This window comes from Eriocheir sinensis, chromosome 61 (genome assembly GCF_024679095.1).
Source record: "Eriocheir sinensis breed Jianghai 21 chromosome 61, ASM2467909v1, whole genome shotgun sequence".
Taxonomy (NCBI): domain Eukaryota; kingdom Metazoa; phylum Arthropoda; class Malacostraca; order Decapoda; family Varunidae; genus Eriocheir; species Eriocheir sinensis.
In genome coordinates, this window is record NC_066569.1 from 8,122,614 (window position 1) to 8,135,916 (window position 13,303).

At 45.4% G+C, this 13,303-nt stretch overlaps 1 protein-coding gene across 1 annotated transcript in view; it reads right to left on the reverse strand.

Moving 5' to 3' along the window:
- LOC126986333 (coiled-coil domain-containing protein AGAP005037-like) overlaps positions 1–13,303 on the reverse strand; it is a 192,025-nt gene that overhangs the window by 55,500 nt on the left and 123,222 nt on the right. The window contains exons 11-12 of the mRNA XM_050842390.1: positions 11,978–12,151; positions 1,109–1,262 (exon numbers count right to left, since the gene is read on the reverse strand). Coding sequence (XP_050698347.1) covers positions 1,109–1,262; positions 11,978–12,151 — 328 coding nt within the window. The remainder of the gene's footprint in view (positions 1–1,108; positions 1,263–11,977; positions 12,152–13,303) is intronic.

Below are 13,303 nucleotides of genomic sequence, written 5' to 3' on the forward strand. Positions count from 1 at the left end.
TGACGAGACAGGGGAAGGGAGATAAAGGGAGACGAATCACAATAACAGGGGCAGGAGGAGGGCTGTTAATGATGGCAGAACTTGACGGAGGAGCGGAAAACAGGGCAAGCGAGACTTAACTTTGGGCCACTCTGTCAGGGGGGTGGATTCAACATGGGGCTTAGGGAGGACTCAGGGGGTTGGGGGGGCATGGCTGTGCAGGAAAAAGTATCTGAATTCATGACAAAACAAGAGATAATGACAATAATGGTGATATAAGAGGGAGTGGTTCATGAGGGTTAAAAAAATAGTCCCCAATCCACATGTCTGTTCTGATTACGATTGACTTTCTGGACCACAATGTTAATTCGGAAATAAAGAAAGCGAGTGAAATTTGAGGGACTGGAATGGCACAGCTCTCCCCTAGGACAAACTATCGATATTAGGACACAGTTAAGGTGTAGGTTAATGTGAATGAGAACTGGATCGCTATTAAATCAGAAACTTGAATTTGAGCGAGAAAATGGAGAAAAGGGGAGCGTAAAAACAATATTAGGCCAGGAATGTGACCCCCAAGACTTACAAAAAATAAAATCCCCAATCCACATGTCTGTTCTGATTACGATTGACTTTCTGGACCACAACGTTAATTCGGAAAAAAAGAAAGCGAGTGAAATTTGAGGGACTGGAATGGCACAGCTCTCCCCTATGACAAACTATCGATATTAGGACACAGTTAAGATGCAGGTTAATGTGAGCTGAGGACTGGATCGATATTAAACTAGAAACTTGAATTTGAGCGAGAGAATGAAAGGGAGAACAATATTAGGCCAGGAATGTGACCCCAGACTTACAAAAAAAAAATCCCCCATCACATGTCTGTTCTGATTATGATTGACTTTCTGGACCACGTTAATTCAGAAAAAAAAAAAAGAAAAAAAGAGTGAGGGAATGGCTGGCATCTCCCTCCTATGACAAACTATCGATATTAGGACACAGTTAAGATGCAGGTTAATGTGAACTGAGGACTGGATTGATATTAAACCGGAAACTTGAATTTGAGCGAGAAAATGGAGAAAACGGGAGCGTAAAATACAATACCAGACCAGGATTGTGACCCCAGACTTACGTAATTTTGCTTATGGTGTCCCGCAGGAGCTCCTTCATAGTGAGTGCGTTGGCCTGGGAAGTCTTGCGCAGGTTCCTCACGTCCGTCCGCAGCTCCTTGGCCTTCTTCTGCAGAACCCGAAGCTGGTTGTACACCTCCGGGGAGAGCCGAAGGTCTGCAAGGGTCAGCTGTCAGTAGGGGGCGGTGGTTCCCCTCGCTGGGTGACTACCTCCACTCAGACCCCTCCCCCTCCCCCTGGCCCTCTCCCCTGTGTACTTCCTTCCCCCGGTGATGCTCTCCACGGGTGACTCCCTGGGTTAGCGGATCCTTTCCTCTCCCTTAGGTTTAGGACAGACCACCTAGTTTGGGCCGGCCTGTGATCTGGTTATCTATGTAATTCTGTGTTCCCTTCCCCCAATGGCTCTCACTTGGTTACTAGTCCTTCCCTCACTGACTCTCCCTCCTCTCCCTGATCACAAGCTTCCATGCCGACTCTCTCCATTGGGTGTTTCCTCCACCACTGTTCTCTGTCACTGTAACTTGTTTCCTCCTCAACAGAAGACAGTTTCAGGGTCAGCTTCTTGCTTCATGGAACGCCACACTAGTGAAGCAGGGGCTGTGCATGACACGGTACTTGAAATAAAATTGTACCGGCTGTAATATACCTCCTGCAGTGTGACACGCGAGACTGGTTCATCTGTAAGCCATGCCAGTCTCGAAACATGTTCCGTTGTATTCCAGCCACGAGGCGAAGGACATTTTGGTTCACACTTGTCACTGAAAGCCTCTAATAGTGTCTTCCATTTAGCGTAACCTGTTTCTGGGTCGTGATCTGTATATAGTCCCTTTAAAGACTGAGTCCCGATAACCTAAGATTTAGACGCCATTTTTTGCTGCGCTGTCGTGTTAATGGGAGGTCATCCATGGGAGTCTAGTGCTGGGGACATCTTTCCTGCACCTAAAAAACCCTTAAACCCTTGAGATAAACTCCAAAAAGGTATTGAGGATAACATTACTGAGTGAATTCGGTTTCTCTCTCTTTCGGTGAATTCTCTTTTCTGGCCATTAAGATGATAAACCAGCAGCCATTTGGAGTACTGGCTTGATGAGGTAGGTGTCTGGCCATCTCTTTTCAGACATAAATAGCCGAGTGGTTCATGGCCGTGGTCCTAGGCTTTCGTCACCTCCCCCAGCCTGCCCCCGGGGTCGTGCTCCAGCGTTGCCAGATTATTGTACGCAGCCTCTGTTTCCCGATTTCCGACCCCAAAACTGTCTCCCCAACCCGATAACGAGATTCATTTGTAGTTATCGTTCAAATGGTTAACTCTTGGTGTTTTTTTTTTAGTGATAGTTATGGATCAGAATCCGGAAAATACAAGGCTTTGAGTACGATAATCTGGCAACGGGGTCGTGTTCCTGGGTGTCCCCCTGTCCCCGCGAACGGCACATGCTCAGAAGCGAATGTATAAAAGCAAAGACCTGTTGTCGATTATAAAGAGAGCTGTTCTCACGCATCCCCCGAGAGCATGGCTTTGGCCACTTCGCCAGCACTCTCGAACCCATGACGCCCTCCAATCCTCCAATAGGCCTCCATACAGCTACACATCGAGTTTTGTTTTATTAATGAAAATTTAATCGTGAACTACTGCATGAAGGCTGTTTATTAGCCCTTCACTTCACTTATTACAAAACAAAGCACTGTACTGGACTCATGAATGTTTTTCCCTATGAAAGAATAAAACAATAAGCTCTCCCGCGCTGGAAAACACTAGGACAGCCATGTACAGGCGAGAAGCTGCGTACACCGATCTAAATTCATAGTGATTTCCGCCTTTTTGCTAAGTCTATAATTATATACATAGACTTTGCCTTCTTATTTGTAAACACAACGGACCGCCAGGAACAGGAGGACAGCTCCGAACGCGGCACCGGGAGGCAGCGCTTACCTGTCTCGTCCCTCGCAGGACCAACACAAAATATAATGCGTGGAAAAAAAGTATTAAAATCAAAATGAGGTGGAGAGCCTGTGGCAAAATTTAAGCATACTCAAACCGGGGAGGAAAATTTATGTATGATTATGTAGACTGGTCAGGTATGAACAAACAAAACTTCATACATACAAAGGCACTGAGACCTTTAACAACATAACAAGAGGATAATTAAGCAAGGCAGTACAGGGAAACTAATGATATAAGACAACGGAAAGCAACCTCTTCGCACGAGGGGAAGGAAGGATGGCCGAAGCAAAGCAACAAACCAAAGCAAACAAGCGGGAAATCAAGGCAATAGGGAAGCACGGCACACTCACGGCCACGTACTGAGGGGGTCAAATAAGAGGATGACCTTGAAAAAACAATAAGTCAAATGCATAAAATAAAAATGAAGGAGAGTGGGGAAATGAAGGTGCTCGCTGCTCCTCATTCTGCCGCCACTGTGGAACGGCTGGTCAAGTGTTTGCAGAAAAATGTAAAATTACTCGTTAAAAGCCTAAATACATGACTTAAACGAGAGACATTGTTCATACTGTTTCTCAAAAATGTAAAATCGTTCGTTAAAGTAAAGCTACATGACTTAAACGAGAGACATTGTTCATACTGTTTCTCAAAAATGTAAAATCGTTCGTTAAAGTAAAGCTACATGATTTAAATGAGAGAAATTGTTGATATTGTTTCCCAAAAATGTAATATCGCTCATTAAAGTTGCCTAAATACATGACTTAAATGAGAGAAATTGTTGATACTGTTTCCCAAAATGTAAAATCACTCGTTAAAGTAAATATCTACATGACTTAAACGAGAGAAATTGTTGATAGTTTCCCAAAAATGCAAAATCGCTCGTTAAAGTAAATATCTACATGATTTAAATGAGAGAAATTGTTGATAGTTTCCCAAAATGTAAAATCGCTCGTTAAAAGCCTAAATACATGACTTAAACGAGAGAAATTGTTGATAGTTTCCCAAAAATCTAAAATCACTCGTTAAAGTAAATAGCTACATGACTTAAATGAGAGAAATTGTTGACAATGTTTCCCAAAAATGTAAAATCACTCGTCAAAGTAAATATCTACATGACTTAAATGAGAAATTGTTGAGTTTCCCAAAAATGTAAAATCAATCGTTAAGGTAAATACATGACTTAAACGAGAGACATTGTTGATACTGTTTCCCAAAATGTAAAATCACTCGTTAAAAGCCTAAATACATGACTTAAACGAGAGAAATTGTTGATAGTTTCCCAAAATGTAAAATCGCTCGTTAAAAGCCTAAATACATGACTTAAGTGAGAGAAATTGTTGATACTGTTTCCCAAAAATGTAAAATCGCTCGTTAAAAGCCTAAATACATGACTTAAATGAGAGAAATTGTTGGTAATGTTTCCCAAAAATGTAAAATCGCTCGTTAAAGTTGCCTAAATACATGACTTAAATGAGATAAATTGTTGGTAATGTTTCCCAAAAATGTAAAATCGCTCGTTAAAGTTGCCTAAATACATGACTTAAATGAGAGAAATTGTTGGTAATGTTTCCCAAAAATGTAAAATCGCTCATTAAAGTAGCCTAAATACATGATTTAAATGAGAGAAATTGTTGGCAATGTTTCCCAAAAATGTAAAATCGCTCATTAAAGTAGCCTAAATACATGACTTAATGAGAGAAATTGTTGGTAATGTTTCCCAAAAAATGTAAAATCGCTCGTTAAAATAAATTCACGACAAAAATGAGAAAAACCGCCGATATCGACGTTCTAAAAAAAAAAATGTAAAGTCATTAGCCTAATTGTATATAACTGCTTGTTAAATAGAAGTGATGATATTAATCTTTACTTACTAAATCACATGTTAAATTAAATGATCTCAAAATGGAAGTAGGTGAAAAAAACATACGATTTAGACTACTTAACCACAATGTAACTTCAAAATGAGTGAAAAATTACTACAATTGCTTCATCACAAATTATCATGTTTGCGGTTGATTATCTTGTCATGCGTTTTCTGTTACTTTGAAATATTTGACCATCTTGCCAAAATCTTGAGAATTATTCGCTGGCCGACGCACCGGTGATGTTGGCAAGTCCTCGAGGTGACACACTTTTCCACTTAATAGCCAAAAAATAAATAAATAAATAAATAAATAAATAAATAAATAAATAAATAAAAATAAAAATAAATAATAAATAAAAAATAAATAAATAAAATAATAATGATAATAATAATAACAAATAAATAAATAAAATAATAATAATAAAATCATAATAACACACAGGTACAGACGTCTGGTTAGTGGTAATAAGTAACATAGATGAAACTTTTATGTATACATTTCCAAACAGTCACGTCTCTTTCCCGTCTCCTTCCCGCACACCGTCCAACGTTCCCGCCGCTCACCACACGGCCTGACCAACGCCGAGCCAAGCCATAACTTTATAATCTCCTCCAGGCTCGGTAGGCCCCGGCACTCTCTCCTTCCCTCAAGCCATGACTGGAGGGCACCGTTGCCAGACTATCGTACTCACAGCCGCGTGTTTACCGGTTTCTGGCTTATTACTGTTGCCATGAAGCACCAATAATTAACCATTTCAACGATAACCATGTATGAAGGCAGTTATTTGGGTGATGAAAGTAGTTTTTGGGTCGGAAATCGGAAAACATGAGGCAGAGTACGACAATCTGGCAACGTTGCTGGAGGGTCTCACAAGGGCATATAGCATGTCTAACCAACACCCCTCAAAGTAAAGCCTGCCAGTGTTATGGATCTGCACACACATAAAAAGCAAGTAAATAAATACAATATGAAATAAATGAGTAAGTAGATTACCTTGAGCCCTGACCCACCGCCTCCAGCGCCTGGTTTGAGGGGAAGGGGAACGTGCCCCCGGGAGAGGTGTTTCAAAAGGACCTCGTCAAAATGGGGAGCTGAGAGGCTGAGTCAAAGCGTTAACCTGAGGTGTACGCGCGGGCACCAGGAACACACACTCAGAGAGGTACATGTGGCGGACAACTTACTCTGGGGGGCGCCTGGCTGCAAAGTGGTGGAGCCTTTGGTGTCTAGGGGCGTGAGAGTGGATTATGGGACACACAATTTAAGAGAGAACATTTAGATATTGCTGCAAATGGTTTAGACAAAGCTACTTTAGACTGCTGTTATTTATCAACCTATTTAGATTATTGAGTGGAAGTGGAGGCTATCTTCTGCATAAATGTTATAGTATAGAGAACTGTTAACACTGAGAGCTAGTGTAACGCATGCAGGGTGCAGACGCAGTGAACGGTGCGGCATGACTGGGGGGCCGGTGTGGCATCCTGGGGCGGCCAAGGCACTCATGCGTACAGACGTGCACACACACACACACACACACACACACACACACACACACACACACACACACACACACACACACACACACACACACACACACTCTCTCTCTCTCTCTCTCTCTCTCACACACAGACACTCTCTTTTCCCTCTCTGACACACTCACACCCAACATGCCAAGAACCAAGAGACACATCGAGATCATTAAAACACACGAGCCCTTCACTTGTGGTTCAGACAGGCAGACCAGCGTGGCTCATCTCAGCGCTAACTTTACTTCAAGTGGGCGCTGTGACACTGACCCACCCACAGCATGCCCGGGTTGGCCTTCCCTGTGAGGCTGTCTCCCTCGCCTCGGGGATCCAATTGAAAGTCATATATCTATACTATTTCCCTTCACAGTCTTTCCATGTCCCTCCCAAACACAACTTATTCCTCCCGCGGCCCCGCTGCACTCGACTGTCCACCCTAGCCCATCCCTGTACCGTCCAAACCTCTTATGCAAGAGTTAACCAGCATCTTCACTCTTTCATCCCTTACACTGGTAAACTTTGGCTGCCTTCCTTCGTCTGTATTTCCTCCTGCCTATGACTTGTCCTCTTTCAAGAAGTGTATCAAGACACCTCTCCATCCGAAATTGACCTCTCTTTTGGCTACTCTTATCTATTTTCTGTTTTGGGAGCGGAGAGTAGCGGGCTCTTTTGTTTAAAAATAAAATCACCTAAACTTGCAGGCGACGGTAACTCATATACCTGTCCAACCCAACCCTGCGTGATGGGCCACTTCGACGCTCCAACACGTAGTCACTGTAAGCGCCCAAACCAAACCATACTCTCCACAATGATCCGTTATTTTCTACTCAATACTAGATACTAATAAAGAGCTTTCCTGTGCGGTTTCCTAAAATTCCCTCCCCCTTTTTATATCAACGCCGAACAAGGAATTTTTATTGTATTTTGTGTTTGGTTGGGGAGCCTACAAATTTGGTGTACTGGACTAAAACTGGCCTAATATAGAACTACAAGGAATTTTCATCGTCTTTTGTGTTTGTTTGGGGAGCCTACAAACTTGCTGTACTGGACTAAAACTGGCCTAATATAGAACTACAAGGAATTTTCATTGTGTTTTGTGTTTGGTTGGGGAGCGTACAAATTTGCTGTACTGGACTGAAACTGGCCTAATATAGAACTACAAGGAATTTTCATCGTGTTTTGTGTTTGTTTGGGGAGCCTACAAACTTGCTATACTGGACTAACACTGGCGCAATATCCCCAAGCAAGAGGCAATGACTGACGCGAGTGGTTGGTACATAACAGATCTCGGAGTCGCCCTTCATCCCGTGCCTGAGCCAGACTGTTCTTCATGTCATGCCACAAGTACAGGCAGGAACCCCCCAACCCAAACCTCACCACCCACAGCAGGGAAGAGCGAGTGCCTGAAAGTGCCTGGATGTGACGGAGGAGTGTGTGCCGGGGGAGAATGAAGCCCGTATCCTTAAACGTATCGGAGCTTCGTTTCGCGTGTTTGTGAAGCCTCACGTATAAATTCCTTAGACTTTTATGGACTATTTGTGGTGATCCTGGTGATAGTTTTACACGACTTCTGCACCATGAACGGGAAAACTACCCATTGAAACCATATTAATCTTCGCGGCCTTGGAAAATACTTGTTAATGGGAACCCCGATACATTTAAGAACATGAACCTGAGTCAGTTGATGCTCTCCTACCTTGGCTGTTATGTGGCCTACCGACCAGTGGGGAGGCCAACTGAGGGGGCTGGCCTGTGATTGGCTCTGGAGGGGGACGGAAGCGAATCCAGAAGGGGAGAGGTTGGGGCTGATACAAAGATATGGTGTGGAAAGTTCTGACAGTGTATGGCGTCACTACAGCCTCCTGGGACAGACAGACACAGGGACCCCATTCATGCTGCTGCACAGGTTATTCGTGGTGTCTATACTTGTGGCAAAGTCAACCTTATGTAAATGTCTAATCCCAAAAGCTGTGATGAGTTTGACTAATGAAAGAATTAAGCCCCATAAAAATAGTCTCCATGGAATGATAGACCTTGAAGATGTTTAATTACTTATTCTATATTATTGGCTACTTCTTTACTTTTATTTACTTATTGATTAGTGCTTAAAATCTATACTTCTCCACAAGAAAAGACAGTGACCTTGTACTTTGTCCGGGGCCACAAATAACCTGGTCCAGGACACATGCTTAGTGGTTTGTGTTTAGCTGATAAGGAAAAGTATGACCTTACGGTGGATTTATGAATGGAGTTGTGTGGCTGCCTTCCCCTGAGGCACCACAGGGCAGCACTTAGCACCCCAGGGTGTGGTGGGCTTGGGGGGGGAGGGAACATTGAGGGCTCCCTGCATCACCACACACATCACATCAGGAAGGGACACGTACACAAACACACGCACACACACGACGTCCACACACCCACAAGACAGACGCACACGAGGGCGCAGACCACAGCTAGCTATCACTAGGCTAGTGTCCCGAAGGCCGTGGTGGGAGGAGAAAAAGTGTCGTGATGCTCAGGGAAAAATATCATCTATAAACTTTCTCTGCATGACCAAGAAAGTTGTGGTCAGGGGCAAGGCATCCAACACTATGCCCGGGGGCGGTGGGTGGGAGGGGCTGGGGGTGGGGGAGGGGGGGGGGGGTCAGCTCCACGGTAATGCAACAGTTGAATAACAAACACTTGGAATTAAGTTGCCCCTTCCTCAATATCTGTGGAATTTAACTGAGGGATTTATTCAAGGGTGCTGGAGGGGGGGTTGGGGGGGGAAGGGGACATCTTTAGGGGAAGAGAGGAGACCATGTGTGTGTGTGTGTGTGTGTGTGTGTGTGTGTGTGTGTGTGTTCCACCGCAGCCTAGCCTCATCAGATCACAAACCTACACACTACACAGCAATGTCAGGTCGGTGGAGGCCAAATTATCATCCCTGGACGTCACCATCGCTTTAATACAGGACGTGTTGGCCACTTTGACCTCAGCAAAAACCCGAGTGGCTAAGGACGGCTCGGCACGCCGTTACACCTCTTCAGAACAGCCTTGATGGATTGAGGAACGCCTTGGGTGGTGTGCCCAGCTGTCCGGTGTGACACGAGACTGCCAGCGAGCCCCACACCGAGCTGCCTGCACCCCAACCCAGCGTCTGCCTTCATCATCAACGCCACTCATCAACCGCTGATCACAGTGCCAATAAGTTGTCACGTTTTCCTGCTTACATGGCTTACCCCCCCCCCCCCTGCTGGCACCACCACTACCGGGCCAGTGCCAGCTCTGCACCCTGCCCGTCATGGAGCAGCAGGCCGTCCACCCTTACAGCCCAAGACTTACTTCACGGGTTTGCAGTTTGAAAAGAGTTAGAGTCAAATTTCTATAAAAACAACTACTCTACACAATGTCATTTGCAGTGACACATCAAGAGATTCTGAACAAAAATCAGGACAAGTTATTAATGGCCCCACGCTGGGCGGCAGGACCCTTGCCCTGTGACAGCACCAGCAGGTGGTGTCCCTCAGTGTGTCAGGCGCAATGTGTTCCGAGCACTTCCTCGGCGGCGTGCGTCCCACGTGTGCCAGCAGTGTGGTGTCACTACAGAATGGTGTCGCCACATCTGCCTCGCCTTGCGGTGGGAGCGGTGCACTCTGTGCTGAATCAGTGGTGTGCGGGCAATCACATTGTCATTCTTCTGAGTGTGTGTGTTCATGGGTGTGTTTGGTGTGGTATCGTAAACACACAAGAGCAAATGATAGAAATGGAAACATAATTTTCACCTTTAGTATCAAAGCAAAAGGAAACTCAAGAGAAACTTCAAGATAAAATAGCTTAATAAAAATATAAATCCATTTCTTACCTCTCCAGAATGCTTCACGTCAAAAAATGATGGACAAAAAATTAATATATGATCAATATTTCATAAAGCAGGATAAAGAAGCTGAAAACCAATAAAACTTGAATTGCAATGATCAAACCATAACCTTAAAAATAAGAGCATGCATTGCCTGATGACCTGGAACTAATGAGGGAAAAGATAAAGCTGCCGCTAAAACAAGGTCCGCTAAAACAAGGTCCACTAAACCAAAGTCCACTAAAACCAGGTCACGTCTTCCGCTCACAGGCGTGGACGGAAGACTCATGCAGCCGTGTGTGTTGGCGTGTGTGTGTGTGTGTGTTCGAGTATTTACAGGTCTATATCAATCTCCGTGAGCCTGAGGTGTGCTGGAGGTGGTGTGCCTCTGCGGTGGTGTTGATGCAGGTTACTGGTGCGGCTAATGTGGTCAAGTCTTGTGTCTAGGGAGGAGGAGGAGGGAGGAGGAGGGAGGCAGAAGGTAAGGAGTTGGAGTAGGAGGAGGAGGAGGAGGAGGAAGAGGCTACAGTATATATTAACTCTTGAATGGCCGCTAATCAGTCTGCCCTTTGATATTTTTTCCTGTGGACTGCCGGAGAACGTCATGCAAGTCTCGGAGGGGCGCGAGGCACACACTAGCGCTGCCCTCCACCCCGGCAAAGGTCCAAAGGAAACTCGATCACACGGACACGAAGATTAGCGGACTGTGCGAGCGAGGAGTTCTTGGGTGGTGAGTCAGGCAGTGGAGGAGGAGGCTGGAGGAAGTGGGGAAAAGAGAGGAAGGTGAAGGAGAAGAGGTGGAAGGAAGAAGAGGGTAGAGGTGGAGAAAGTGGAGGAAGAGTGGAAGAGAGAAGTGGAAGTGAGGAAAGAAGGAAAAACATAAGGAAGAGGAGGTTTAGCGGGAAAAAGTGGAGGGGATGAGGAAGGAGAGAAGTGGATGAAGAGTGGAAGAGAGAAGTGGAATTGAGGAAAGGAGGAAAAAGATGAAGAACAAGTGGATTAGCGGGAAAAAGTGGAGGTCATGAGGAAGGAGAGAAGTGGATGAAGAGTGGAAGAGAGAAGTGGAATTGAGGAAAGGAGGAAAAAGATGAAGAACAAGTGGATTAGCGGGGAAAAGGTGGATGGGATGAGGAACGAGAGAAGTGGAGGAAGAGTGGAAGAAGGAAATACGGGTGAGGAAAGAAGGAAAGAGATGATGAACAAGTGGATTAGCGGGGAAAAGGTGGATGGGATGAGGAACGAGAGAAGTGGAGGAAGAGTGGAAGAAGGAAATACGAGTGAGAAATTAAGGGAAAGGATGAAGAACAGGTGGATTAGCGGGGAAAAGGTGGAGGGGATGAGGAACGAGAGAAGTGGAGGAAAAGTGGAAGAAGGAAATACGAGTGAGGAAAGAATGGAAAAAGATGAAGAACAGGTGGATGGGATGAGGAACGAGAGAAGTGGAGGAAGAGTGGAAGAAGGAAGTACGAGTGAGAAATTAAGGGAAAGGATGAAGAACAGGTGGATGGGATGAGGAACGAGAGAAGTGGAGGAAAAGTGGAAGAAGGAAGTACGAGTGAGAAATTAAGGGAAAGGATGAAGAACAGGTGGATTAGCGGGATAAAGGAGGAGGAGAGGAGGTGGAGGAGGTGGAGGTAACAGTAGTGTGTATCGTTCGAGCGGCGTGCGGGCGGGCGGGAGTGCGGTGAGGACGATCCAAGCCTCAATACCTGTCGAATTCTGTAGCGAAAGAGACGGTCGTGTGAGCATCAGATTGGGAGGTTTGGGCGGAGGTAACGGCTTCAGGGAGGTGGTGGTGGTGGTGGTGGTGGTGGAGGGAGGAGTGGGGGTGGGAGCGGACTTTGGCGCTCTCAAGGGCTCCTCATTATTTGACCTCAACGAGTCTGCAAGGTACGACAAGACTCATCGGGCGTTTAGGCTTGAGGGAGGAGGAGAGCAAGTCTGTCGTAATACCACCACCGACATATGAGTGCTGGAAAGCCAAGGGGATGAAGCAGGAGGGTCATCAGCACCAGCGAGCCGACCCCTGGTGCTGGCAACAGTGGAAAGGGCGGCAGCGACAGCAACAGCAGCAACAGTGACAGCCGTGGCAATGGGGGGGGGGGAAAGGGATGGAAGGGGGTGGAGACAACTCAAATGGATGGATGGGTGTCTTATGATGGAGGAGAGGGAGAGGGGGAATGGGGGGGGGGAGAGAAAGAGGGAGGAGAGACAGAGAGAGAGAAAATTGATTAAGCCATGTCTGCTGTCCATAACAAATCAATGGCCTTTTAGAACACACACACACACACACACACACACACACACACACACACACACACACACACACGCTAATCCTATCCCATATCTTATCATCCCCTCTTCTCCTTTCTTTTCTCATTTTTCCTTTCCATTTCCCTCTTCATTATCCTCCTCCTCCTCCTCCTCTACTTTATAAACATTATCCTTCATCCTCCCATCAAGACAACTCCCACCTACTCCCTTGCCTGCGAGACTTGGGGTTCACTAACATAAGAAACCCGATCTGCATGCTAACCTATTGTGCACCAGCGGAGTTATTTTTTTCTTTCCCTTTTCTGTCCTTTCCTGTAAAAAAAATCCTAATCCTTTGTCTGAGTGAAAGGAATAATGTAAATATGTTGACCACTAACGTAAGACTCACTCCAGTTGTTGTTAGTTATCGCACACACACACACACACACACACACACACACACACACACACATACACACATTCATTCACAAACCTGATCTGCATTCTAAATCTTTGCCTAACTGAAAGAAATACCATCACTAGACCAACCACACACACACACACACACACACCCCTTCATTCATCATTCATTCACAAACTTGATCTGCATTCTAAATCTTTGCCTAACTGAAAGAAATACCATCACTAGACCAACCACACACACACACACACACACAAGCACCCTCACTCCCTGGTCACGAGGCTTCAAGCAACACTCCCACAAGGCAACACAGAGGTAGACTGAGGGAAGCTTGCAGGTGGTTGGTTAATTAGTTCTGGCG